General features: G+C 44.1%; 1 protein-coding gene and 1 pseudogene across 1 annotated transcript in view; both read left to right on the top strand.

The window, feature by feature from the left end:
* Positions 1-4,015, top strand: part of LOC133542606 (adenylate kinase 7-like) — a 16,491-nt gene extending 12,476 nt beyond the window's left edge. The window contains exon 4 of the mRNA XM_061886886.1: positions 4,010-4,015. Coding sequence (XP_061742870.1) covers positions 4,010-4,015 — 6 coding nt within the window. The remainder of the gene's footprint in view (positions 1-4,009) is intronic.
* A 106-nt stretch (positions 4,016-4,121) lies between these two features.
* Positions 4,122-27,932, top strand: part of LOC133542389 (uncharacterized) — a 130,967-nt pseudogene continuing 107,156 nt past the window's right edge.

The following is a 27,932-nucleotide window of genomic DNA, read 5'->3' as shown; positions in this document are numbered from 1 at the left end:
CTAAAATTAATAAGTTAGGATAAAACCACAGTGATTGATAATATGTCATATCATGGTTGGCAAGAATATGGTTCAGTTGATTAATTCATGTCTATTATTTACATTATGATGATTCAAAAATAGATACATTGTTTTGTTGTTTACTTTTAGGTTATTACCTGCTGCTATTGCTACTGCTGCTACTACTGCTACTGCTACTGTTGCAGTACCAAATAAAACAAGCAAAAAAGTGCACAGCCAGTAATTCCTTTCATGCTGAGTGACGACCCCTATCCAGAGGGCCAATACGGAAATAACTGAACTATGTATGTACTGTATATATATATATATATACATGTGTATATATATATGTATATGTACATATGTATGTACATACATGTATATATGTATATGTATATATACATGTGTGTGTAAATATATGTACATATATATATTTACATACACAAATGTGTATATATATGTATGTACACATGTGTATGTTTATATATACATATACAGTATACGTATGATGATTATACGTCTAAATTTTTCATTTACAGTGTGTACATACATATATACACATGTGTATATATGTGTGTACATACTGTATATGTATACATGTATATATACATGTGTGTGAATATATATATATATGTATATGTATATGTATGTATGTGTGTGTGTGTATATATATGTACATGTATATATATATATATATATGTGTGTGTGTGTGTATATATATATGTATATATGTATGTATATGTGTATATGTATATATATTTGTATGTATATATATATGTATATGTGTATGTGTGTATATATATGTATATATATATATATGTATGTATATATATATACATGTGTATATATATGTATGTGTGTATATATATATATGTATGTATGTATGTGTATATGTATATATATGTATGTGTATATATATATATATATATGTGTGTGTGTATGTATATGTATGTGTGTGTGTATATATGTATGTGTGTGTATATATATATGTATGTGTGTGTATATATATGTATGTGTGTGTATATATATATGTATGTGTATGTATATATGTATATATATATGTGTATATGTATGTGTATATATATATGTATGTGTATGTATATATGTATATATATATGTGTATATGTATGTGTATATATATATGTATGTGTGTATATGTATGTGTATATATATATATGTATGTGTATATATGTATGTGTACATATATATGTGTATACATATATGTGTATATATGTATATATATGTGTGTATATATATGTATATATATATATATATATATATATATGTATATATATATACATGTGTATATATATACATGTATATATGTGCATATATACATGTATATATGTATATATATACATGTATATATGTATATATATACATGTATATATGTGTATATATATGTATATATATATGTGTATATATATGTGTATATATATGTATATATATATGTGTATATATATGTATGTATATATATGTGTATATATATGTATGTATATATATGTGTATGTATATGTATGTATATATATGTGTATATATATGTATGTATATATACATGTGTATATATATACATGTATATATGTGCATATATACATGTATATATGTATATATATACATGTATATATGTATATATATACATGTATATATGTATATATATACATGTATATATGTGTATATATATGTATATATATATGTGTATATATATGTATGTATATATGTGTATATATATGTATATATATATGTGTATATATATGTATGTATATATATGTGTATATATATGTATGTATATATATGTGTATATATATGTATGTATATATATGTGTATATATATGTATGTATATATGTGTATATATATGTATGTATATATGTGTATATATATGTATGTATATATGTGTATATATATGTATGTATATATGTGTATATATATGTGTATATATATGTATATATATATGTGTATATATATGTATATATATATGTGTATATATATATGTGTATATATATGTATATATATATGTGTATATATATGTATATATATATGTGTATATATATGTATATATATGTGTGTGTATATATGTATATATATATATATATATGTGTGTATATATATGTATATGTATGTGTATATATATGTATATATATATGTGTATATATATGTATATATATATGTGTATATATATGTTATATATATGTGTATATATATGTATATATATGTGTATATATATGTATATATATGTGTATATATGTATAAATATATGTATATATGTGTATATATAAATATATGTATATATGTGTATATATATATATATGTATATATGTATGTATATATCTGTATGTATATCTGTATGTATATATGTATGTATATATCTGTATGTATATATGTATGTATACATCTATATATATCTGTATGTATATATCTATATATATATGTATGTATATATATATTTTTGTGTGTATATATATATATATATATATATATATATATATATATATGGGACAAAGGATGATGCAGAACTTTACATTTTTGAGCCTGAATGTGCAGACGACGAGCTACAAGTTTTTGAAAACACTTTAGTGAAAAACCAAACATCATGTAGCAGTATAGGCAAGCACTCAACAAGAAACACAAACTACGAACATAATAAAACAACCGCTTACTCTACAATGTCCGCTCTCACTGGGATGCGGACTAATGGGATATTTACTGTATATCGTTAAGCGAAAGACTTGTGTTCCCCGATTAGATGATAATAATCATTATCAGGTTAAAAAAAAAACAACATTTAATATCTTGTCTTCTTTGTGTCGTTCCGGGTATAAATTGAATGTCAAAGTTGGCCATAATCTTTTACGATTACAATTTGAAGTTGTGTTTACTTTAAATTTATTATGCTATGATTTTATCAGTCCGGTCTACGTGGGAATACATTTTCCTCCATGCGGCCCCCGAGCTGAAATGAGTTTGACACCCATACATTAGGGTGTACCTAATGAAGTGACTAGTGTGGATGCATATCTTGCATAGGATGCAAGCACTATTTGCCATTGTTTTGACTTTTTCCGCTGACGGCATCACATTAAGACTAGAGATGTCCGATAATGGCTTTTTTGCCGATATTCCGATATTGTCCAACTCTTAATTACCGATACCGATATATATAGTCGTGGAATTAACACATTATTATGCCTAAATTTGTTGTGATGCATTAAACAATGTAACAAGGTTTTCCAAAAATAAATCAACTCAAGTTATGGAAGAAAAAAAAATGCCAACATGGCACTGTCATATTTATGATTGAAGTCACAAAGTGCATTATTTTTTTGAACATGCCTCAAAACAGCAGCACGGAACTCGGGACATGCTCTCTCTGAGAGGGCATGAGGAGATTGAGGTTGGAGGGGGGTGGGGGGCGTGGGTGTATATTGTAGCGTTCTGTTAGTGCTGCAAAGGATTCTGGGTTTTTGTTCTGTTTTGTTTATGTTGTGTTACGGTGTGGATGTTCTCCCGAAATGTGTTTGTCATTCTTGTTTGGTGTGGGTTCACAGTCCATCCATCCATCATCTTCCGCTTATCCGAGGTCGGGTCGCGGGGGCAACAGCCTAAGCAGGGAAACCCAGACTTCCCTCTCCCCAGCCACTTCGTCTAGCTCTTCCCGGGGGATCCGAGGCGTTCCCAGGCCAGCCGGGAGACATAGTCTTCCCAACGTGTCTGGGTCTTCCCCGTGGCCTCCTACCAGTTGACGTGCCCTAAACACCTCCCTAGGGAGGCGTTCGGGTGGCATCCTGACCAGATGCCCGAACCACCTCATCTGGCTCCTCTCGATGTGGAGGAGCAGCGGCTTTACTTTGAGTTCCTCCCGGATGGCAGAGCTTCTCACCCTATCTCTATGGGTTCACAGTGTGGCGCATATTTGTAACAGTGTTTATAAAAGTTGTTTATACGGCCACCCTCAGTGTGTCCTTTGTGGCTGTTGACCAAGTATGCCTTGCATTCACTTGTGTGTGTGAAAAGCCGTAGCGCTCTGTAATTCTCCCTACGCCAAGCACCACTCCGTACAGCGGCGTTTTAAAGTCATAAATTTTACTTTTTGAAACCGATACCGGTATTTTACGATATTACCTTTTAAAGCATTTATCGGCCGATAATATCGGCAGTCCGTTGTTATCGGACATCTCTAGTTAAGACTGTTCTTCGCTTTGCTACAATGTTGACTCTGGATTCCTTCCTTCCTTCCTTCCTTCCTCACTCTGTCTCCTCACAGACAAAATATCTGACTCCTCCCAAAGCTCCTTCTCCTATCAGCCTTCCTGTGCACTACACGCCTGCTATCTCCACCTCACCACTGCGCCAGGTACATCCCATCATGCTTCGCTTCCCTCTGCAGCTCCCATCGTCCCTGGTTGCATGGTTTGCCAATTTAAGAGCTCATGCGGGATGTACAGTAGACCTGTTCGGATTTGGCGAATGTATCTAATGGACTTTTTGCATATTCTTTCAAATTAATGTCGACACAAAAGTCGGCTGAGGTGGTCTCGGTCAAAGTTTACAGATTCCGAACTAAACAGAGGAAATCAGCCGACGGTCCGTCAGAACACTTCAAGTCCTTGATTGGTTGCAAAGTGACGACAGATGGTCATTCTAGACCGAGGCTGAACCAAAAGTCTTTTGCTTGCCAGGCGACGCCGGACCGTAAGGCCCAGGAGGTCTCGTGTTGGCTGCTTCAGGCCTACGAAGAGCTGATGGAGGGCTGGAACTCCACCGAGGACGAGACCTACTCGGAGCGTTACCAGGTATGTGTTCCGGTCCTCCTTTTTTCAAAGCACTAACGCGTGAAGTCAAGTTTAGTTGAGTCTTTATTTGAAGGGACAATGCACAGAAACATTAAACTCAAAGACAGATCAATCAATCAATCAATCAATGTTTATTTATATAGCCCCAAATCACAAATGTCTCAAAGGACTGCACAAATCATTACGACTACAACATCCTCGGAAGAACCCACAAAAGGGCAAGGAAAACTCACACCCAGTGGGCAGGGAAAACTCACATCCAGTGGGACGCCAGTGACAATGCTGACTATGAGAAACCTTGGAGAGGACCTCAGATGTGGGCAACCCCCCGCCCTCTCTAGGGAACCGAAAGCACTGGATGTCGAGCGGGTCTAACATGATACTGTGAAAGTTCAATCCATAGTGGCTCCAACACAGCCGCGAGAGTTCAGTTCAAAGCGGATCCAAGACAGCAGCGAGAGTCCCGTCCACAGGAAACCATCCCAAGCGGAGGCGGATCAGCAGCGTAGAGATGTCCCCAATCGATACACAGGCGAGCGGTCCATCCTGGGTCCCGACGAGCGGTCCATCCTGGGTCTCGACTCTGGACAGCCAGTACTTCATCCATGGTCATCGGACCGGACTCCCTCCACAAGGGAGGGGGGGACATAGGAGAAAGAAAAGGAGGTCTATTTAAAGGCTAGAGTATACAGATGAGTTTTAAGGTGAGACTTAAATGCTTCTACTGAGGTAGCATCTCGAACTGTTACCGGGAGGGCATTCCAGAGTACTGGAGCCCGAACGGAAAACGATATGTTCTGTACCAAATTATAGCTAAATAGCTAATTTCCATCTGCAGGCCCTGGCTACCTAAAATAAAGTGATACAAAAATCATGCAATAAAATTATGACAATAAAATCATACCATAGGACAGGGAGAGCCGAAAAGCTAAATATTTTAAAATGTATTTCCGTAAGAGCCATATATTTTTCAAACACTGAACACAACTAAACGCGTGCATTTTTAAGTAGGACCAATACTTCTAGAGTATAATAGGTCTCTTTTTCTTTGTAATAACATTGTTATTCTGAAGCTAACTGTGGAAGGGGCGTGGCCTTTGAGCTTGGAGCAAACTGGGGTGTTGCCAGGACCGGCCTAGAAATCAGCGACAGGTGCATAGATGGCCCACCTGGAAATTGTTATCTAATCACCTGTCGCTCTGTTATGAGAAGCAGCCAGGAAGAGAGACGGGATTGGGGCTGGAGCCAGAGCCCGAGCGAGAACCAAAGAGAAAAATACTATTGCTGGAAAGCAACTGAAAGACTTCTTGAAAAATGAAACAATATTGTAACCTTGAAACAGGCTCTCATGTCAGTGCTTGGTGGTCTGAAGAACCCCCAGAGGGGCAAGCCCCACACTAACCAATAATAAATACTTAGCTTCTTACCATTAACGCAACTTCTTGAACAGGTGCGGTAGAAAACGGATGGATGGATTAAAAATGCATGAAAATGTTTTATATTTTGAACGTTATTTTTAACATCGTGATTACCAGCGGAATTATTCATTACTTATCGTGTTAAGCAATGTCAGCTCAGATTTATCGGAGAGCCAGATGCAGTCATCAAAAGAGCCACATCTGGCTCTAGAGCCATAGGTTCCCTACCCCTGATATAGGATGTAATCAAATAAAGTCATAAAATGCCCTTTCATGGACACATACTTAATATAGAATACAACTACACCTCATCTACATCCTCTCACAAAGACAATTTAAGTCCAACACGCCGGACTGTAGTCAGTTGGAAGCGTGTCTTAATGAAATTAAACAATGGATGTCCGCTAACTTTTTGCAACTTAATGCCAAAAAAACGGAAATGCTGATTATCGGTCCTGCTAGACACCGACCTCTATTTAATAATACAACTTTAACATTTGACAACCAAATAATAGAACAAGGTGACTCTGTAAAAAATCTGGGTATTATCTTCGACCCAACTCTCTCCTTTGAGTCACACATTAAAAGCGTTACTAAAACGGCCTTCTTTCATCTCCGTAATATCGCTAAAATTCACTCCATTTTGTCCACTAAAGACGCTGAGATCATTATCCATGCGTTTGTTACGTCTCGCCTCGACTACTGTAACGTATTATTTTCGGGTCTCCCCATGTCTAGCATTAAAAGATTACAGTTGGTACAAAATGCGGCTGCTAGACTTTTGACAAGAACAAGAAAGTTTGATCACATTACGCCTGTACTGGCTCACCTGCACTGGCTTCCTGTGCACTTAAGATGTGACTTTAAGGTTTTACTACTTACGTATAAAATACTACACGGTCTAGCTCCAGCCTATCTTGACGATTGTTTTGTACCATATGTCCCGGCAAGAAATCTGCGTTCAAAAGACTCCGGCTTATTAGTGATTCCTAGAGCCCAAAAAAAGTCTGCGGGCTATAGAGCATTTTCCGTTCGGGCTCCAGTACTCTGGAATGCCCTCCCGGTAACAGTTCGAGATGCTACCTCAGTAGAAGCATTTAAGTCTCACCTTAAAACTCATCTGTATACTCTAGCCTTTAAATAGACCTCCTTTTTAGACCAGTTGATCTGCCGCTTCTTTTCTTTCTCCTATGTCCCCCCCTCCCTTGTGGAGGGGGTCCGGTCCGATGACCATGGATGAAGTACTGGCTGTCCAGAGTCGAGACCCAGGATGGACCGCTCGTCGGGACCCAGGATGGACCGCTCGCCTGTATCGGTTGGGGACGTTTCTACGCTGCTGATCCGCTTGAGATGGTTTCCTGTGGACGGGACTCTCGCTGCTGTTGGATCCGCTTGAACTGAACTCTCGCGGCTGTGTTGGAGCCACTATGGATTGAACTTTCACAGTATCATGTTAGACCCGCTCGACATCCATTGCTTTCGGTCCCCTAGAGGGGGGGGGGGGGTTGCCCACATCTGAGGTCCTCTCCAAGGTTTCTCATAGTCAGCATTGTCACTGGCGTCCCACTGGATGTGAATTCTCCCTGCCCACTGGGTGTGAGTTTTCCTTGCCCTTTTGTGGGTTCCTCCGAGGATGTTGTAGTCGTAATGATTTGTGCAGTCCTTTGAGACATTTGTGATTTGGGGCTATATAAATAAACATTGATTGATTGATTGAAGTTGATCCGTCAAACATAGTGGCCACCTTATTGACCGTGTGAGCAGCTCCGTTTGCTCCAAAGCCACTTTTTGAACTTCAATTGTAAAAGAAGGAGTAGTCTGTTAAACTTTTCAAGTTTGTCGTGAGGTCGTGCCCGAGTGATTGATTTTCCGCGCGCCTGTCTCAGGTGTTCCAGACCTTTCTGGTGTCTTTCAACGAGCAGCGACGCCCCATCGTGCCTCTGCTGACCGCCATGAGACGAAGCTCCATGCTGAGCGAGGAGCAGCGAGCCCTTCGGGAGGCGTGGGATGCCCTCACAGAAAAGGTTCGGTCTGCACCTATCTACCCACGGAGTTGGTTTTACGTGGTTTTGACGTCACTGGCAACCCACCCTGCCGCAGCTACGCGAGTACAAAATAGAGTTAGACGTGAGGCTGCCGGCTCCTCTGGACCTGGTGGCACGATGGCTTCTGAGAACCGAGGCGGTCCTGGCCGAGGAAGAGGGGGACCCTCTGGACCATGGCCGGGCTGCGGACGAAGCCAAGGAAAAACAGGAGCAACTCAAGGTGAATGTTTTGGGATGTTTTTACGCTGCTGCCCTCGTGATCCCGTTGGGTTCTCCCTATGGCTGGTAAATAAATGATAAATGGGTTGTACTTGTATAGCGCTTTTCTACCTTCAAGGTACTCAAAGCGCTTTGACACTACTTCCACATTTACCCATTCACACACACATTCACACACAAATACCCAGAATCCCTTGCAGCACTAACTCTCCCAACCCCGCCTGCCTCAACCTCTTCATGCTCTCTCAGGGGAGATCATGTCAGTGTGTGAATGTGTGTGAATTTACCCATTCACACACACATTCACACACTGATGGAGGGACCTGCCATGCAAGGCGCTAACCAGCACCCTTCAGGAGCAAGGGTGAAGTGTCTTGCTCAAGGACACAACGGACGTGACAAGGTTGGTACCAGGTGGGGATTGAACCAGGGACCCTCGGGTTGCGCACGGCAAACTCTCCCAACTGCGCCACGCCGTCTAACACTGTTACAAATATGCGCCACACTGTGAACCCACACCAAACAAGAATGACAAACACATTTCGGGAGAACATTCGCACCGTAACACAACAGAACAAATACCCAGAACCCCTTGCAGCACTAACTCTCCCAACCCCGCCTACCTCAACCTCTTCATGCTCTCTCAGGGGAGATCATGTCAGTGTGTGAATGTGTGTGTGAATTTACCCATTCACACACACATTCACACACTGATGGAGGGAGCTGCCATGCAAGGCGCTAACCAGCACCCTTCAGGAGCTAGGGTGAAGTGTCTTGCTCAAGGACACAACGGACGTGACAAGGTTGGTACTAGGTGGGGATTGAACCAGGGACCCTCGGGTTGCGCACGGCAAACTCTCCCAACTGCGCCACGCCGTCTAACACTGTTACAAATATGTGCCACACTGTGAACCCACACCAAACAAGAATGACAAACACATTTCGGGAGAACATTCGCACCGTCACACAACAGAACAAATACCCAGAACCCCTTGCAGCACTAACTCTCCCAACCCCGCCTACCTCAACCTCTTCATGCTCTCTCGGGGGAGATCATGTCAGTGTGTGAATGTGTGTGTGAATTTACCCATTCACACACTGATCGAGGTAGCTGCCATGCAAGGCGCTAACCAGCACCCTTCAGGAGCAAGGGTGAAGTGTCTTGCTCAAGGACACAACGGACGTGACAAGGTTGGTACTAGGTGGGGATTGAACCAGGGACCCTCGGGTTGCGCACGGCAAACTCTCCCAACTGTGCCACGCCGTCTAACACTGTTACAAATATGCGCCACACTGTGAACCCACACCAAACAAGAATGACAAACACATTTCGGGAGAACATTCGCACGTCACACAACAGAACAAATACCCAGAACCCCTTGCAGCACTAACTCTCCCAACCCCGCCTACCTCAACCTCTTCATGCGCTCTCAGGGGAGATCATGTCAGTGTGTGAATGTGTGTGTGAATTTACCCATTCACACACACATTCACACACTGATGGAGGGAGCTGCCATGCAAGGCGCTAACCAGCACCCTTGAGGAGCAAGGGTGAAGTGTCTTGCTCAAGGACACAACGGACGTGACGAGGTTGGTACAAGGTGGGGATTGAACCAGGGACCCTCGGGTTGCGCACGGCAAACTCTCCCAACTGCGCCACGCCGTCTAACACTGTTACAAATATGCGCCACACTGTGAACCCACACCAAACAAGAATGACAAACACATTTTGGGAGAACATTCGCACCGTCACACAACAGAACAAATACCCAGAACCCCTTGCAGCACTAACTCTCCCAACCCCGCCTACCTCAACCTCTTCATGCTCTCTCGGGGGAGATCATGTCAGTGTGTGAATGTGTGTGTGAATTTACCCATTCACACACACATTCACACACTGATGGAGGGAGCTGCCATGCAAGGCGCTAACCAGCACCCTTCAGGAGCAAGGGTGAAGTGTCTTGCTCAAGGACACAACGGACGTGACAAGGTTGGTACAAGGTGGGGATTGAACCAGGGACCCTCGGGTTGCGCACGGCAAACTCTCCCAACTGCGCCACGCCGTCTAACACTGTTACAAATATGTGCCACACTGTGAACCCACACCAAACAAGAATGACAAACACATTTCGGGAGAACATTCGCACCGTCACACAACAGAACAAATACCCAGAACCCCTTGCAGCACTAACTCTCCCAACCCCGCCTACCTCAACCTCTTCATGCTCTCTCGGGGGAGATCATGTCAGTGTGTGAATGTGTGTGTGAATTTACCCATTCACACACACATTCACACACTGATGGAGGGAGCTGCCATGCAAGGCGCTAACCAGCACGCTTCAGGAGCTAGGGTGAAGTGTCTTGCTCAAGGACACAACGGACGTGACAAGGTTGGTACTAGGTGGGGATTGAACCAGGGAACCCTCGGGTTGCGCACGGCAAACTCTCCCAACTGCGCCACGCCGTCTAACACTGTTACAAATATACGCCACACTGTGAACCCACACCAAACAAGAATGACAAACACATTTCCGGAGAACATTCGCACCGTCACACAACAGAACAAATACCCAGAACCCCTTGCAGCACTAACTCTCCCAAACCCGCCTACCTCAACCTCTTCATGCTCTCTTTTAGGGAGATCATGTCAGTGTGTGAATGTGTGTGTGAATTTACCCATTCACACTCACATTCACACACTGATGGAGGGAGCTGCCATGCAAGGCGCTAACCAGCACCCTTCAGGAGCTAGGGTGAAGTGTCTTGCTCAAGGACACAACGGACGTGACGAGGTTGGTACTAGGTGGGGATTGAACCAGGGACCCTCGGGTTGCGCACAGCAAACTCTCCCAACTGCGCCACGCCGTCTAACACTGTTGCAAATATGCGCCACACTGTGAACCCACACCAAACAAGAATGACAAACACATTTCCGGAGAACATTCGTACCGTCACACAACATAACAAATACCCAGAACCCCTTGCAGCACTAACTCTCCCAACCCCGCCTACCTCAACCTCTTCATGCTCTCTCGGGGGAGATCATGTCAGTGTGTGAATGTGTGTGTGAATTTACCCATTCACACACACATTCACACACTGATGGAGGGAGCTGCCATGCAAGGCGCTAACCAGCACGCTTCAGGAGCTAGGGTGAAGTGTCTTGCTCAAGGACACAACAGACGTGACAAGGTTGGTACTAGGTGGGGATTGAACCAGGGAACCCTCGGGTTGCGCACGGCAAACTCTCCCAACTGCGCCACGCCGTCTAACACTGTTACAAATATACGCCACACTGTGAACCCACACCAAACAAGAATGACAAACACATTTCCGGAGAACATTCGCACCGTCACACAACAGAACAAATACCCAGAACCCCTTGCAGCACTAACTCTCCCAACCCCGCCTACCTCTACCTCTTCATGCTCTCTCAGGGGAGATCATGTCAGTGTGTGAATGTGTGTGTGAATTTACCCATTCACACACACATTCACACACTGATGGAGGGAGCTGCCATGCAAGGCGCTAACCAGCACCCTTCAGGATCTAGGGTGATGTGTCTTGCTCAAGGACACAACGGACGTGACAAGGTTGGTACTAGGTGGGGATTTAACCAGGGACCCTCGGGTTGCGCACGGCAAACTCTCCCAACTGCGCCACGCCGTCTAACACTGTTACAAATATGCCCCACACTGTGAACCCACACCAAACAAGAATGACAAACACATTTCGGGAGAACATTCGTACCGTAACACAACAGAACAAATACCCAGATCCCCTTGCAGCACTAACTCTCCCAACTCCGCCTACCTCTACCTCTTCATGCTCTCACAGGGGAGATCATGTCAGTGTGTGAATGTGTGTGTGACTTTACCCATTCAGACACACATTCACACACTGATGGAGGGAGCTGCCATGCAAGGCGCTAACCAGCACCCTTCAGGAGCAAGGGTGAAGTGTCTTGCTCAAGGACACAACGGACGTGACAAGGTTGGTACTAGGTGGGGATTGAACCAGGGACCCTCGGGTTGCGCACGGCAAACTCTCCCAACTGCGCCACGCCGTCTAACACTGTTACAAATATGCGCCACACTGTGAACCCACACCAAACAAGAATGACAAACACATTTCGGGAGAACATTCGCACCGTCACACAACAGAACAAATACCCAGAACCCCTTGCAGCACTAACTCTCCCAACCCCGCCTACCTCAACCTCTTCATGCTCTCTCAGGGGAGATCATGTCAGTGTGTGAATTTACCCATTCTCACACACATTCACACACTGATGGAGGGAGCTGCCATGCAAGGCGCTAACCAGCACCCTTCAGGATCTAGGGTGAAGTGTCTTGCTCAAGGACACAACGGACGTGACAAGGTTGGTACTAGGTGGGGATTGAACCAGGGACCCTCGGGTTGCGCACGGCAAACTCTCCCAACTGCGCCACGCCGTCTAACACTGTTACAAATATGCGCCACACTGTGAACCCACACCAAACAAGAATGACAAACACATTTTGGGAGAACATTTGCACCGTCACACAACAGAACAAATACCCAGAAACCCTTGCAGCACTAACTCTCCCAACCCCGCCTACCTCAACCTCTTCATGCTCTCTCAGGGGAGATCATGTCAGTGTGTGAATTTACCCATTCTCACACACATTCACACACTGATGGAGGGAGCTGCCATGCAAGGCGCTAACCAGCACCCTTCAGGAGCAAGGGTGAAGTGTCTTGCTCAAGGACACAACGGACGTGACGAGGTTGGTACTAGGTGGGGATTGAACCAGGGACCCTCGGGTTGCGCACGGCAAACTCTCCCAACTGCGCCACGCCGTCTAACACTGTTACAAATATGCGCCACACTGTGAACCCACACCAAACAAGAATGACAAACACATTTCCGGAGAACATTCGCACCGTAACACAACAGAACAAATACCCAGAACCCCTTGCAGCACTAACTCTCCCATCACCGCCTACCTCAACCTCTTCATGCTCTCACAGGGGAGATCATGTCAGTGTGTGAATGTGTGAATTTACCCATTCACACACTGAAATGAGATGTTCTTATTTAAACGGGGATAGCAGGTCCATTCAAAGTGTCATACTTGATCATTTTGCAATATTGCCATGTTTTTGCTGAAAGGACTTAGTAGAGAACATCCACATTAAAGTTTGCAACTTTCGGTGCTAAGAGAAAAGCCCTGCCTCTACCGGAAGTCGCAGACGATGACGTCACATGTTGATGGCTCCTCACATATTGATTTTAATGGGAGCCTCCAACAAAAAGTGCTATTCAGACCGAGAAAACGACAATTTCCCCATTAATTTGAGCGAGGATGAAAGATTCGTGTTTGAGGATATTGATAGCGACGGACTAGAAAAAAAAAAAAAAAACATGTTAAAAAAAATGCGATTGCATTGGGACGGATTACGATGTTTTTAGACACATTTACTAGGATGATTCTGGGAAATCCCTTATCTTTCTATTGTGTTGCTAGTGTTTTAGTGAGTTTAATAGTACCTGATAGTCGGAGGTGTGTCTTCACAATATTATGCTAGACCGACTCGACGTCCATTGCATCCGGTCATACTTGCCAACCTTGAGACCTCCGATTTCGGGAGGTCTGGGGGGCGTGGCCGGGGGTGGGGAGGAGGCGTGGTGGGGGGCGTGGTTAAGAGGGGACGAGTATAATTCACCAACTCAAGTATTTCATACACATATATATATATATATATATATATATATATATATATATATATATATATATATATATATCAATGTTTACTTATATAGCCCTAAATCACTAGTGTCTAAAAGGGCTGCACAAACCACAACACAAACCACTACGACATCCTCGGTAGGCCCACATTAGGGCAAGGAAAACTCAGACCCAGTGGGACGTCGGTGACAATGATGACTAAGAACCTTGGAGAGGACGAAAGCAATGGATGTCGAGCGGGTCTAACATGATACTGTGAAAGTTCAATCCATAATGGATCCAACACAGTCTCGAGAGTCCAGTCCAAAGCGGATCCAACACAGCAGCGAGAGTCCCGTTCACAGCGGAGCCAGCAGGAAAATATCCCAAGCGGAGGCGGATCAGCAGTTGAATTTCAGACGGCACCTATCAAATACACTGTAATAAAAACACAGTTGTTGGCCCTGCGAAGAGGTGGCGACTTATCCAGGGTGTACCCCGCCTTCCGCCCGATTGTAGCTGAGATAAGCGCCAGCGCCCCCCGCGACCCCGAACGGAAATAAGCGGCAGAAAAAAAAAAAAGGAAGGAGGAAAAACACAGTTGTTCTACTAACTGTACTGTGCTTGCTGGTTATTAAAAAAAACAACAACACTTACCTTTCACTATTTGAGTAACCTTTGTTCTGCCATTTGCGTACTGGCGAGAGTCACTTGCCGTCAGGTGCACAACACCACCTAAATCGTTGGCCAATCAAAAAGCAGCCCCATAACGCTATAGCCAACATTCACCAGGAGAGGGCAACAGACAACATAGAATCACTCTATTACAGATGGCGTCGCCATGGCTGTAACTTTCTTCTGCTTTGTCTCCTTGTGTGTGCAGTTTTTTTATTAAAAATCCGTAGATGTAACGTGATTGGGCAGGCAAGCTGTTTATATAACAGGAAAGCGGACATGAAAACAGGCTGTCCGCATGGAGCTGGAGGGGGCGTGAATATCGGGAGAACATTTCTTCCAGGAGGTTTTCCGAAGAGGCGCTGAATTTCGGGAGTCTCCCGGAAAATCCGGGAGGGTTGGCAAGTATGCCCCCTGGAAGGGGAGAGGGGTGTGTGTCACCCACATCTGCGGTCCTCGCCAATTTGATTGATTGATTGATACTTTTATTAGTAGATTGCACAGTTCAGTACCTCCATCCATCATCTTCCGCTTATCCGAGGTCGGGTCGCGGGGGCAACAGCCTAAGCAGGGAAACCCAGACTTCCCTCTCCCCAGCCACTTCGTCTAGCTCTTCCCGGGGGATCCCGAGGCGTTCCCAGGCCAGCCGGGAGACATAGTCTTCCCAACGTGTCCTGGGTCTTCCCCGTGGCCTCCTACTGGTTGGACGTGCCCTAAACACCTCCCTAGGGAGGCGTTTGGGTGGCATCCTGACCAGATGCCCGAACAACCTCATCTGGCTCCTCTCGATGTGAAGGAGCAGCGGCTTTACTTTGAGTTCCTCCCGGATGGCAGAGCTTCTCACCCTATCTCTAAGGGAGAGGAAACTCATTTGGGCCGCTTGTACCCGTGATCTTATCCTTTCGGTCATGACCCAAAGCTCATGACCATAGGTGAGGATGGGAACGTAGATCGACCGGTAAATTGAGAGCTTTGCCTTCCGGCTCAGCTCCTTCTTCACCACAACGGATCGGTACAACGTCCGCATTACTGAAGACGCCGCACCGATCCGCCTGTCGATCTCACGATCCACTCTTCCCTCACTCGTGAACAAGACTCCTAGGTACTTGAACTCCTCCACTTGGAGCAGGGTCTCCTCCCCAACCCGGAGATGGCATTCCACCCTTTTCCGGGTGAGAACCATGGACTCGGACTTGGAGGTGCTGATTCTCATTCCGGTCGCTTCACACTCGGCTGCGAACCGATCCAGCGAGAGCTGAAGATCCCGGTCAGATGAAGCCATCAGGACCACATCATCTGCAAAAGCAGTTCAGTACCTATTCCGTACAATTGACCACTAAATGCTAACACCTGAATAAGTTTTTCAACTTAATTCATGGTTTCTCATAGTCATTCTGCGTTCAAAAGACTCCGGCTTATTAGTGATTCCTAGAGCCCAAAAAAAGTCTGCGGGCTATAGAGCATTTTCCGTTCGGGCTCCAGTACTCTGGAATGCCCTCCCGGTAACAGTTCGAGATGCTACCTCAGTAGAAGCATTTAAGTCTCACCTTAAAACTCATCTGTATACTCTAGCCTTTAAATAGACCTCCTTTTTAGACCAGTTGATCTGCCGCTTCTTTTCTTTCTCCTATGTCCCCCCCTCCCTTGTGGAGGGGGTCCGGTCCGATGACCATGGATGAAGTACTGGCTGTCCAGAGTCGAGACCCAGGATGGACCGCTCGTCGGGACCCAGGATGGACCGCTCGCCTGTATCGGTTGGGGACATCTCTACGCTGCTGATCCGCCTCCGCTTGAGATGGTTTCCTGTGGACGGGACTCTCGCTGCTGTCTTGGATCCACTTGAACTGAACTCTCGCGGTTGTGTTGGAGCCACTATGGATTGAACTTTCACAGTATCATGTTAGACCCGCTCGACATCCATTGCTTTCGGTCCCCTAGAGGGGGGGGGTTGCCCACATCTGAGGTCCTCTCCAAGGTTTCTCATAGTCAGCATTGTCACTGGCGTCCCACTGGATGTGAATTCTCCCTGCCCACTGGGTGTGAGTTTTCCTTGCCCTTTTGTGGGTTCTTCCGAGGATGTTGTAGTCGTAATGATTTGTGCAGTCCTTTGAGACATTTGTGATTTGGGTCTATATAAATAAACATTGATTGATTGATTGATTCTCATTGACATCCCACCGGGTTGTGAGTTTTTCCTTGCCCTTATGTGGGATCTGAACCGGGAATGTCGATGTGGCTTGTGCAGCCCTTTGAGACACTGGTGATTTTGGGCTCTATATATAAACATTGATTGATTGATATCGTTGCAGGTCTGCCAAGAGGAGATGCCCCAACAATTGAAGACTTTCCAGGCCTTCCTGAACCAGGATGAGTACGGAAACATGTTGGTCCCCGCTGAAAAGATGGAGGAGCTGAAGAGAAGGTGAGGATACTTCATCCTTTGGATCGTTCACCTTTTAGTTGGAATAAAACAATGCTAAAGGTACATTTTGCAGCGTGTTCCAATTAACATGTTCCTAAATCAAAAAAAAAATATAACAACCGTAATAACCAAGAGCGGGCAAATATTACAAATAGCGGTTTAATGGAACAGTAATAAATAGGGCTGTCAAACCGTTAAAATATTTAATTGCGATTAATCGTATTTTGTGTATAATTTACTCCAAAAAATTGTGGCTAATTGTGGATAGATATCATTTTACATCATGAATAATTTTACCCGAGACTGGGGTTGGCGACCCGCGGCTCTTTAGCGCCGCCCTAGTGGCTCTCTGGAGCTTTTCAAAAATGTATGAAAAATGGAAAAAGATGAAGGGGAAAATTTTATTTTTTTGTTTTAATATGGTTTCTGTTGGAGGACAAACATGACACAAACCTCCCTCATTGTTATAAAGCACACTGTTTATATTAAACATGCTTCACTGATTCGAGTATTTGGCGCCCGTCGTTTTTGTCCTACTAATTTTGGCGGTCCTTGAACTCACCGTAGGTTTGTTTACATCAGGGGTCGGCAACCCGCGGCTCTTTGACCACTCTGATGTGGCTCAGCTGCATAATCGCCGTCCCCACCAATTTTTCCGGGAGGTTTCCGGGTCTCAGTGACTCTTCCAGAGTTCCCCGGGGTATAACATCCCCTGATTGTCACCCGGACAACAATATTGAGGCCGTTCCGCGATGGCAATGCCTTTACCATCCTCAAAAACATGTCTTCGCGCCAGCTTTAACACCAGGTCGGTCACATGAAGAGTGCGCCGTCTGTTAGCACACACAAGTGCCCGCAAGGCATACTTGGTCAACAGCCATACAGGTTTCACTGAGGGTGGCCGTATAAACAACTTTAACACTCTTACAAATATGCGCCACACTGTGAACCCACACAAAACAAGAATGACAAACACATTTCGGGAGAACATCCGCAATGTAACACAACATAAACACAACGGAACAAATACCCAGAACTCCATGCATCCCTAACTCTTCCGGGCTACATTATACACCCCGCTACCACCAAACCCTGCCCACCTCAACCGATGTTGCCCGGAAGAGTTAAGGATGCATGGAATTCTGGGTATTTCTTCTGTTGTGTTCATGTCGTGTTACAGTGCGGATGTTCTCCCGAAATGTGTTTGTCATTCTTGTTCGGTGTGGGTTCACAGTGTGGCCCATATTAGTAAGAGTGTTAAAGTTGTTTAAACGGGCACACTCAGTGTGACCTGTATGCCTTGCAATCACTTACGAGTGTCTGCAGAAGCCACATACAGCATGTAAATGGGCTGGCAAAGCTGTTAGTTCAGTTTGTAGGGGGCGCTAAAGGCAGCGTGGTCATAACACATCCACATCATTGTTAAGGTGAAAATCAGCAGACTATCGAGAGAACAGTTACTCTGAATTTTGGAAGTCTGCAGGAAAAATTGGGAGGGCTGGCAAGTGTGATGCCGTCAAGCGGCATTTTATAAAACTCGCGGGCCGCACTAACATAAAGTTTTCATAATAAGGTGCGAACATAGCACAAAAAGCAAAAAAAACAAGCAGCGTTGGTCGGGTCCGCCTTCGGCCGCTGCCGCCGCTACTCAAGCCCTGGTCTAAGTCAGACCTACATAGAGGTTTTTATTTCATGTCTCTACGACATTTCTAACTGAAGTTACATGCAGTTTTGTCTGGGTTTTTTCCAAGGGGGCACTAAGCGCAATTTAGATTTTTGGGGTTTGGTTTTTTTTTATTAGACGGCAGTTTTTGCCAGTCCTGATATGTGTGCAAAATTTGGTGAGTTTTGAAGCATGTTAAGGGGGTGGAATTACAGATCGGCAATTCTGGATGTTGTTGATAAATGGCTTTTGCTTTGCATAGTAGAGCTTTAACTTGCACTTTGAGGTTTCAAAAGAGTTTTGTGGCTCCCTTTTGTTTTCTTTATTTTGTGAAACGGGTCAAAATGGCTCTTTGAGTGTTAAAGTTTGCCGACCCCTGGTTTACATGTGTAACTTTCTCCGACTTTCTAAGACGTGTTTTATGCCACTTCTTTTTCTGTCTCATCTTGTCCACCAAACTTTTAATGCTGTGCGTGAATGCAGAAAGGTGAGTTTTGTTGATGTTATTGACTTGTGTGGAGTGCTAATCAGACATATTTACTGCAAGCTAATCAATGCTAACATGCTATTTAGGCTAGCCATATGTACATATTGCATCACTATGCCTCATTTGTGGCTATATTTGAGCACATTTAGTTTCCTTTAAGTCCTCATAATTACGGTCCTGTGGAGTCCTTAGCCATGGGCCAAGGACCCTATTGAAACTGCTGTGTTTTATTATTATTCCGCACCTACGCGCTGTAATTTGACCCCCTTAACATGCTTCAAAACTCACCAAATTTGACACACATGTCGGTATAGCAAACTTTCCCAACATATTAAGCAACCAATCCCCCAAAATAAAAAATTGCGCTCTAGCGCCCCCTAGGAAAAAATTACAGACAAAACTGCATGTAACTTCTGTTAGGAATGTCATCGCGACATGAAACAAAAACTCCTATGTAGGTCTGACTTAGACCCAATTTTCATTGACTCACTTTTTAAATGAATTGTGTATGTATAATGTATGTATGTATGTGTGTATATGTGTATGTATATGTATATATATATATATGTGTGTGTATGTATGTATGTGTATATGTATATATATATATGTGTGTGTATGTATGTGTATGTATATATATATATAAGTGTACAAATGTATATGTTTGATTTAAATGTTAAACTATGTATATGAGACGTGTGCTACATATATGTTGCTTATATATTGTTTAAAAAAAAAAAAAGTAATATAAGTGAAGCATGTTTTAGATTTTATATATTTTGAAGCTTGTTCTTGTTGTGATGGGGTAGGTTTATATAAGCGTTGCTTCAACCTACACCCTTTCGGCTCAATCATTGCTCAATTGCTCATTGCTCATTGTTCAGCAAAAATGTACAGGAAGTTGGCAAAAACCCCTTCAAAATAAAATGTTTGCAAAAAATGCAATTTTTGCCTCTTTGCGCTGTAATTTGACCCCTTTAAAATGCTTCAAAAGTCACCAAAATTGGCGCACACATAAGGACTGGCAAATATTGCGATTTAATGAAAAAAAACAAAAACCCCAAAACTCAAAATTGCGCTCTAGCGCTATTTTTTGAATAAAACACTGAAAAAACTGCTCCTAGGAAGAAAACACAGACAAAATTGCTTGTAACTTCCGGTAAGAATGTCGGAGAGACATGAAACAAAAACCTTTAATTGTTTGATTGTCAAATGTTAAATTGGAATGATTAAATAGTTGTCGGTGTCCAGCAGGACCGACAATCAGCATTTTCGCCGAGATTGCAGCTCAAAAACTGCAGCCTGACGTAAAAAGAAAAATATGTACGAGAAGGAAATGGTTAAAAAAATAGATTTTATTGTTTTCGTATTGCTGTTGAATCGGTGTGTGGAATCAGATTGGTATCCAAACACTGCTTATGGTGAAATAACGTGTGTGTGTCTGCAGATTCACCGGCGTAAGAGTGAGCGCAAAGTACCATGGGATCAAGCTGGAGTACCTCGAGCACCGTCACACTGTTTTGGATTTGCTGGGGCAGGTCTGGACCAAAGTCCGTTTATGGAAGAGTCCTTATCTCTCTCCGGAGGCAATCAGAGTGCTGCTGCAGGAATGGAATGTGAGTTGTCTTCCTTGTTCACAACAGACATTTTTTTATATTTGCGATTCTTAAACGCTGACTGTTGGGTCGGCCATCCTCTTCAATGTCGTGGTTAGGTAGCTACAGGATTCTACCGCTCTACGGGAACTGTAGAAACGATTGTGCTTTGGGACGCAGTAAGCCGAACACTTTTCCAGTGAGGGTTGGACTCCGCCAAGGCTGTCCTTTGTCACCGATTCTGTTCATAACTTTTATGGATAGAATTTCTAGGCGCAGTCAAGGCGTTGAGGGGTTCCGGTTTGGTGACCGCAGGATTAGGTCTCTGCTTTTTGCAGATGATGTGGTCCTGATGGCTTCATCTGGCCGGGATCTTCAGCTCTCGCTGGATCGGTTCGCAGCCGAGTGTGAAGCGGCCGGAATGAGAATCAGCACCACCAAGTCCGAGTCCATGGTTCTCGCCCGGAAAAGGGTGGAGGGCCATCTCCGGGTTGGGGAGGAGACCCTGCCCCAAGTGGAGGAGTTCAAGTACCTAGGAGTCTTGTTCACGAGTGGGGGAAGAGTGGATCGTGAGATCGACAGGCGGATCGGTGCGGCGTCTTCAGTAATGCGGACGTTGTACCGATCCGTTGTGGTGAAGAAGGAGCTGAGCCGGAAGGCAAAGCTCTCAATTTACCGGTCGATCTACGTTCCCATCCTCACCTATGGTCAGGAGCTTTGGGTCATGACCGAAAGGATAAGATCACGGGTACAAGCGGCCGAAATGAGTCTCTCCCTTAGAGATAGGGTGAGAAGCTCTGCCATCCGGGAGGGACTCAAAGTAAAGCCGCTGCTCCTTCACATCGAGAGGAGCCAGATGAGGTGGTTCGGGCATCTGGTCAGGATGCCACCCGAACGCCTCCCTAGGGAGGTGTTTAGGGCACGTCCAACCGGTAGGAGGCCACGGGGAAGACCCAGGACACGTTGGGAAGACTATGTCTCCCGGCTGGCCTGGGAACGCCTCGGGATCCCCCGGGAAGAGCTAGACGAAGTGGCTGGGGAGAGGGAAGTCTGGGTTTCCCTGCTTAGGCTGCTGCCCCCGCGACCCGACCTCGGATAAGCGGAAGATGATGGATGTGCTTTGAATGTGTTTGAAACAGGACCTGGTAAACAATCGAGGGATACCTTCTATGTTGGAAGCGGCCCTTTGTAAGTTGAAGCAGGTTGCTGAGAAATACTCCAGCAAGTCTGCCCTCGGTATGTCTCCTGTTTTCCTAAATTCCTCAGATATGATCGTCGAGCTAACAAAGGCAGGGCTAATGGTTTCGTGCTTTGCAGCTGCCGACTTCCCCCAGGTTTGTCAACAAGTGACGCAGATAGAGGAGGACACGGCAGCAGCTCTGGTGGAGGTGACGTCGGCCAAAAGCGACTTGGAACGGGTGCTGACCGCCTGGGACTCTTACGGTGATGGGATCAGCTCCATGGAGGCGTGGCTCGAGCAGAGCTTAGCCGGACACAGATACGGTCCCCAGCCAAAGGTTTTTTAAAAATTGCGGCGCAGTCCGAACTGACCTGTTAACTTTTTCGTCTCTTTTACACTTGAACGAAGGTGACACCCGAGTCCTTGGCTGAGTGGGGGTCCCGACGAGCTCACCTGAGCGAGGTGGCCAACTTTTTGATGGAGTCGACCGACCCACAGGGCAGCAAGAGCCTGGCGGGGGAGCTGCAAAAACTCAACATGAACTGGGAAAAATTCAACCAAGGAAACACTTTGGTAGGTTTATATTGAAAGGCAGTATTTATTGTAAAGATGTGAAGGTAATTTGATTTGACTTTGTTTGGAACAAGGCTTTGCTGGGCTATAAATCGATAAACTCGATATATCGTGGGCTTGTCTCTGGTCCATATAGAAAATGACTATATCGTGATATTCGAGTATACGTTCTCACGCAGTTGCTTTATGCTGCGGGCATTACACTACAGGCTCTTCCCACTCTTTGTATCGGTTGGGGAGATCTCTACGCTGCTGATCCGCCTCCGCTTGGGATGGTTTCCTGTAGACGGGACTCCCGCTGCTGTCTTGGATCCGCTTTGAACTGAACTCTCGCGGCTGTGTTGGAGCCACTATGGATTGAACTCTCACAGTATCATGTTAGACCCGCTCGACATCCATTGCTTTCGGTCCCCTAGAGGGGGGTGGGGGGTTGCCCACATCTGAGGTCCTCTCCAAGGTTTTCTCATAGTCAGCATTGTCACTGGCGTCCCACTGGATGTGAATTCTCCCTGCCCACTGGGTGTGAGTTTTCCTTGCCCTTTTGTGGGTTCTTCCGAGGATGTTGTAGTCGTAATGGTTTGTGCAGTCCTTTGAGACATTTGTGATTTGGGTCTATATAAATAAACATTGATTGACTGATTGATTGATTTGTTGTCTCTCCTTCTCACAGACAGCAAGCGCACCTTCTTACATACGTCACAAAAGTATACGCCCTCGCGTAGCAGAGAGGTAACGGCCTGGGTAACGTTAGCTGTGGTGTGAGTGGTAAAAAGAGAGAAAGAAGGTGCCAATCTGGTAATAAATGAACCAAAAATTAATTCCCAAGAAAAACAGCAGGGGGTCCATCGTCTGGCGGGGGTTTGGCTTCAAGTGGGAATATGTCGAAGAGACAACCGTAATTTGTCAAGTGTGAGGCAAAAGCGTTGCTACGAAAAGTAGCATCACTGCTAATATGTAGCATCATTTGAAAAGTCACCTGCTAAAGCACGGGTGTCAAACTCTGGCCCGCCGCTGTAACACCGCATTCACCGCTAATACTCATACTTGCCAACCCTCCTAGTTTTTCCCGATAGACTCCCGAAGTTCAGTGCCCCTCCTGAAAATCTCCCGGGGCAACCATTCTCCCGAATTTCTACCGATTTCCACCTGGACAACTATATTGGGGGCGTGCATTTAAGGCATTGCCTTTAGTGTTCTCTACAACCTGTCGTCACGTCCGCTTTTCCTCCATACTAACAGCGTGTCACATAATATTTGTGGCTTTTACACACACGCACAAGTGAATGCAAAGCATACTTGGTCAACAGCCATACAGGTCACACTGAGGGTGGCCGGATAAACAACTTTAGCACTTTTGCAAATATGCGCCACACTGTGAACCCACACCAAACAAGAATGACAAACACATTTCGGGTGAACATCCGCACCGTAACACAACAGAACAAATACCCAGAAACCCTTGCAGCACTAACTCTTCCGGGAAACTTCCAGCAAACTGACCAATAATTAACATTTTCTCTTGCTACTTCAAGACTTGAATGTTTGGTTCATTCATTATTGTTATTTTATTTTCAAATGTATTATTAGCCCGTGGAAAAAAATTGATATTTACCTCCGAAGATTGCAAATAGAAAAAAAGACATAAAATGTTTATTTAAATTTTATCTGATATGCCATTGATAGGGCTTCACGGTGGGAGAGGGGTTAGTGCGTCTGCCTCACAATACGAAGGTCCTGCAGTCCTGGGTTCAAATCCAGGCTCGGGATCTTTCTGTGTGGAGTTTGCATGTTCTCCCCGTGAATGCGTGGGTTCCCTCCGGGTACTCCGGCTTCCTCCCACTTCCAAAGACATGCACCTGGGGATAGGTTGATTGGCAACACTAAAATTGGCCCTAGTGTGTGAATGTTGTCTGTCTATCTGTGTTGGCCCTGCGATGAGGTGGCGACTTGTCCAGGGTGTACTCCGCCTTCCGCCCGATTGTAGCTGAGATAGGCGCCAGCGCCCCCCGCGACCCCGAAAGGGAATAACCGGTAGAAAATGGATGGATGGATGGATCCCATTGATATTCTTTCAATTATTATTATTATTTGAAACTGGATTTTGCATGTCACGTAAGTTCTATAAGCCTTGCTTGTTCAATATCTAATGCAAAACTTGTTTGGGTCCCTATTAAAAAGGTTAATTTGTTCAACCTTGGCTCGCAGCTTTGTTCCGTTTAAAATTTTGGCCCACTCTGTATTTGAGTTTGACACCCCTGTGCTAGAGGATGAAGAGTGCTTGAAACTCCGCATGTCAACATCTCCGTTCGGTGCCACGCCCAAAAAATGCCGAGGCAACCATTTCCAGATCAACACCGTATGAAAAAAATAGTCATCAACAGAAGGAGATAACGTCCGCAGGAACCTACCACATAGCGAAGGACATACACTATTTGATTTCTTATTATGCAGCTCATTTTTATTTGACTGTTATTGAAATATTGTTGGTGACATCATGCACAAAAGTGCACTTTATTTGATTTAAACTATTGTAGTGGCGTTCTGTACAAAAAGTGCACTTTAATTTAGTTGTTTTGATATGTCATCTTAGTGACATCATGCACAAAAGTGCACTTAATAGCTTGTTTTAAAATGTCTCTGACAATCTTGCACTTTCTGTTTTGGAAATGACGTGAATGTTTGTGCCACTGCTTAAACAGTTATCAAGCAGTGGCAATTTGGCAATTTGGCGACTTGTCCAGGGTGTACCCCGCCTTCCGCCCGATTGTAGCTGAGATAGGCGCCAGCGCCCCCCGCGACCCCGAAAGGGAATAAGCGGTAGAAAATGGATGGTTGGATGGATGCCATTGATATTCTTTTAATTATTATTATTATTTGAAACTGGATTTTGCATGTCACGTAAGTTCTATAAGCCTTGCTTGTTCAATATCTAATGCAAAACTTGTTTGGGTCCCTATTAAAAGGTTCATTCGTTCAACCTTGGCCCGCAGCTTTGTTCTGTTTAAAATTTTGGCCCACTCTGTATTTGAGTTTGACTCCCCTGTGCTAGAGGATGAAGATTGCTTGAAACTCCGCATGTCAACATCTCCGTTCGGTGCCACGCCCAAAAAATGCCGAGGCAACCATTTCCAGATCAACACCGTATGAAAAAAATAGTCATCAGCAGAAGGAGATAACGTCCGCAGGAACCTACCACATAGCGAAGGACATACACTATTTGATTTCTTATTATGCAGCTCATTTTTATTTGACTGTTATTGAAACATTTTTTGTGACATCATGCACAAAAGTGCACTTTATTTGATTTAAACTATTGTAGTGGCGTTCTGTACAAAAAGTGCACTTTAATTTAGTTGTTTTGATATGTCATCTTAGTGACATCATGCACAAAACTGCACTTAATAGCTTGTTTTAAAATGTCTCTGACAATCTTGCACTTTCTGTTTTGGAAATGACGTGAATGTTTGTGCCACTGCTTAAACAGTTATCAAGCAGTGGCAATTTGGCAATTTGGCGACTTGTCCAGGGTGTACCCCGCCTTCCGCCCGATTGTAGCTGAGATAGGCGCCAGCGCCCCCCGCGACCCCGAAAGGGAATAAGCGGTAGAAAATGGATGGATGGATGGATGCCATTGATATTCTTTCAATTATTATTATTATTTGAAACTGGATTTTGCATGTCACGTAAGTTCTATAAGCCTTGCTTGTTCAATATCTAATGCAAAACTTGTTTGGGTCCCTATTAAAAGGTTAATTTGTTCAACCTTGGCCCGCGGCTTTGTTCCGTTTAAAATTTTGGCCCACTCTGTATTTGAGTTTGACTCCCCTGTGCTAGAGGATGAAGTGTGCTTGAAACTCCGCATGTCAACATCTCTGTTCGGTGCCACTCCCAAAAATTGCAGAGTCAACCATTTTCACATCAACACCGTATGAAAAAAATAGTCATCAGCAGAAGGAGATAACGTCCGCAGGAACCTACCACATAGCGAAGGACATACACTATTTGATTTCTTATTATGCAGCTCATTTTTATTTGACTGTTATTGAAATATTTTTGGTGACATCATGCACAAAAGTGCACTTTATTTGATTTAAACTATTGTAGTGGCGTTCTGTACAAAAAGTGCACTTTAATTTAGTTGTTTTGATATGTCATCTTAGTGACATCATGCACAAAAGTGCACTAATAGCTTGTTTTAAAATGTCTCTGACAATCTTGCACTTTCTGTTTTGGAAATGACGTGAATGTTTGTGCCACTGCTTAAACAGTTATCAAGCAGTGGCAATTTGGCAAATTTATTTAGTTGTGACCTCCTTCTCTGCATGAAAGTTTAAAATGAGCATATATTAATGCAGTATGAAGAAGAATGTTTTAATGTAGACACATAGAATCATCATACGGCTGTGATTATATGCATCAAGTGTTCATGCAAGGCTAAGGCAAAATATGGAGATATATATCGTGTATCTTGACATGGCCCAAAAATATTGAGATATTAAAAAAAGGCCGTATCACCCAGCCCTACTCTGCTCATCATAATTATTCCTGCGAGTAAAGTCTTCATCGGAACCTAACATGCATACTTTGCACTTGTAACCTCATTGTTGTCACATGACACAAACATTTACCAGTAAAACTCTTCCGCTAAGTTGGTTCTATTCAATCGAAGATCATTTTTGTGTGTTTTTTTTTTATCCAGGACTGCACAGACAAGTGCGATGTTGATATTGAGACCAGACCTCAAGACCTTCAGGCTCTGGTCGAGGAGGCAAGTCTTCTTCTCAAAGAACCTGTGGAGACAATGGCGGGTCCTTTACGCATCTATAGGAAAAGAATACAGGTGAGATAAGGCATTGACAAAGTGGTGTAGCCTACTTGGAACCCATGGGGCGGTATACCTCGGTTGGTAGAGCGGCCGTATACCTCGGTTGGTGGAGCGGCCGTGCCAGCAACTTGAGGGTTGCAGGTTCGATCCCCGCTTCCGCCATCCTAGTCACTGCCGTTGTGTCCTTGGGCAAGACACTTTACCCACCTGCTCCCAGTGCCACCCACACTGGTTTAAATGTAAAAATTAGATATTGGGTTTCACTATGTAAAGCGCTTTGAGTCACTAGAGAAAAAGCGCTATATAAATATAATTCACTTCACTTCACTTCATG

This window comes from Nerophis ophidion, linkage group LG24 (assembly GCF_033978795.1).
Source record: "Nerophis ophidion isolate RoL-2023_Sa linkage group LG24, RoL_Noph_v1.0, whole genome shotgun sequence".
Lineage (NCBI taxonomy): Eukaryota > Metazoa > Chordata > Actinopteri > Syngnathiformes > Syngnathidae > Nerophis > Nerophis ophidion.
This window is presented reverse-complemented; position numbering and strand designations above follow the sequence as displayed.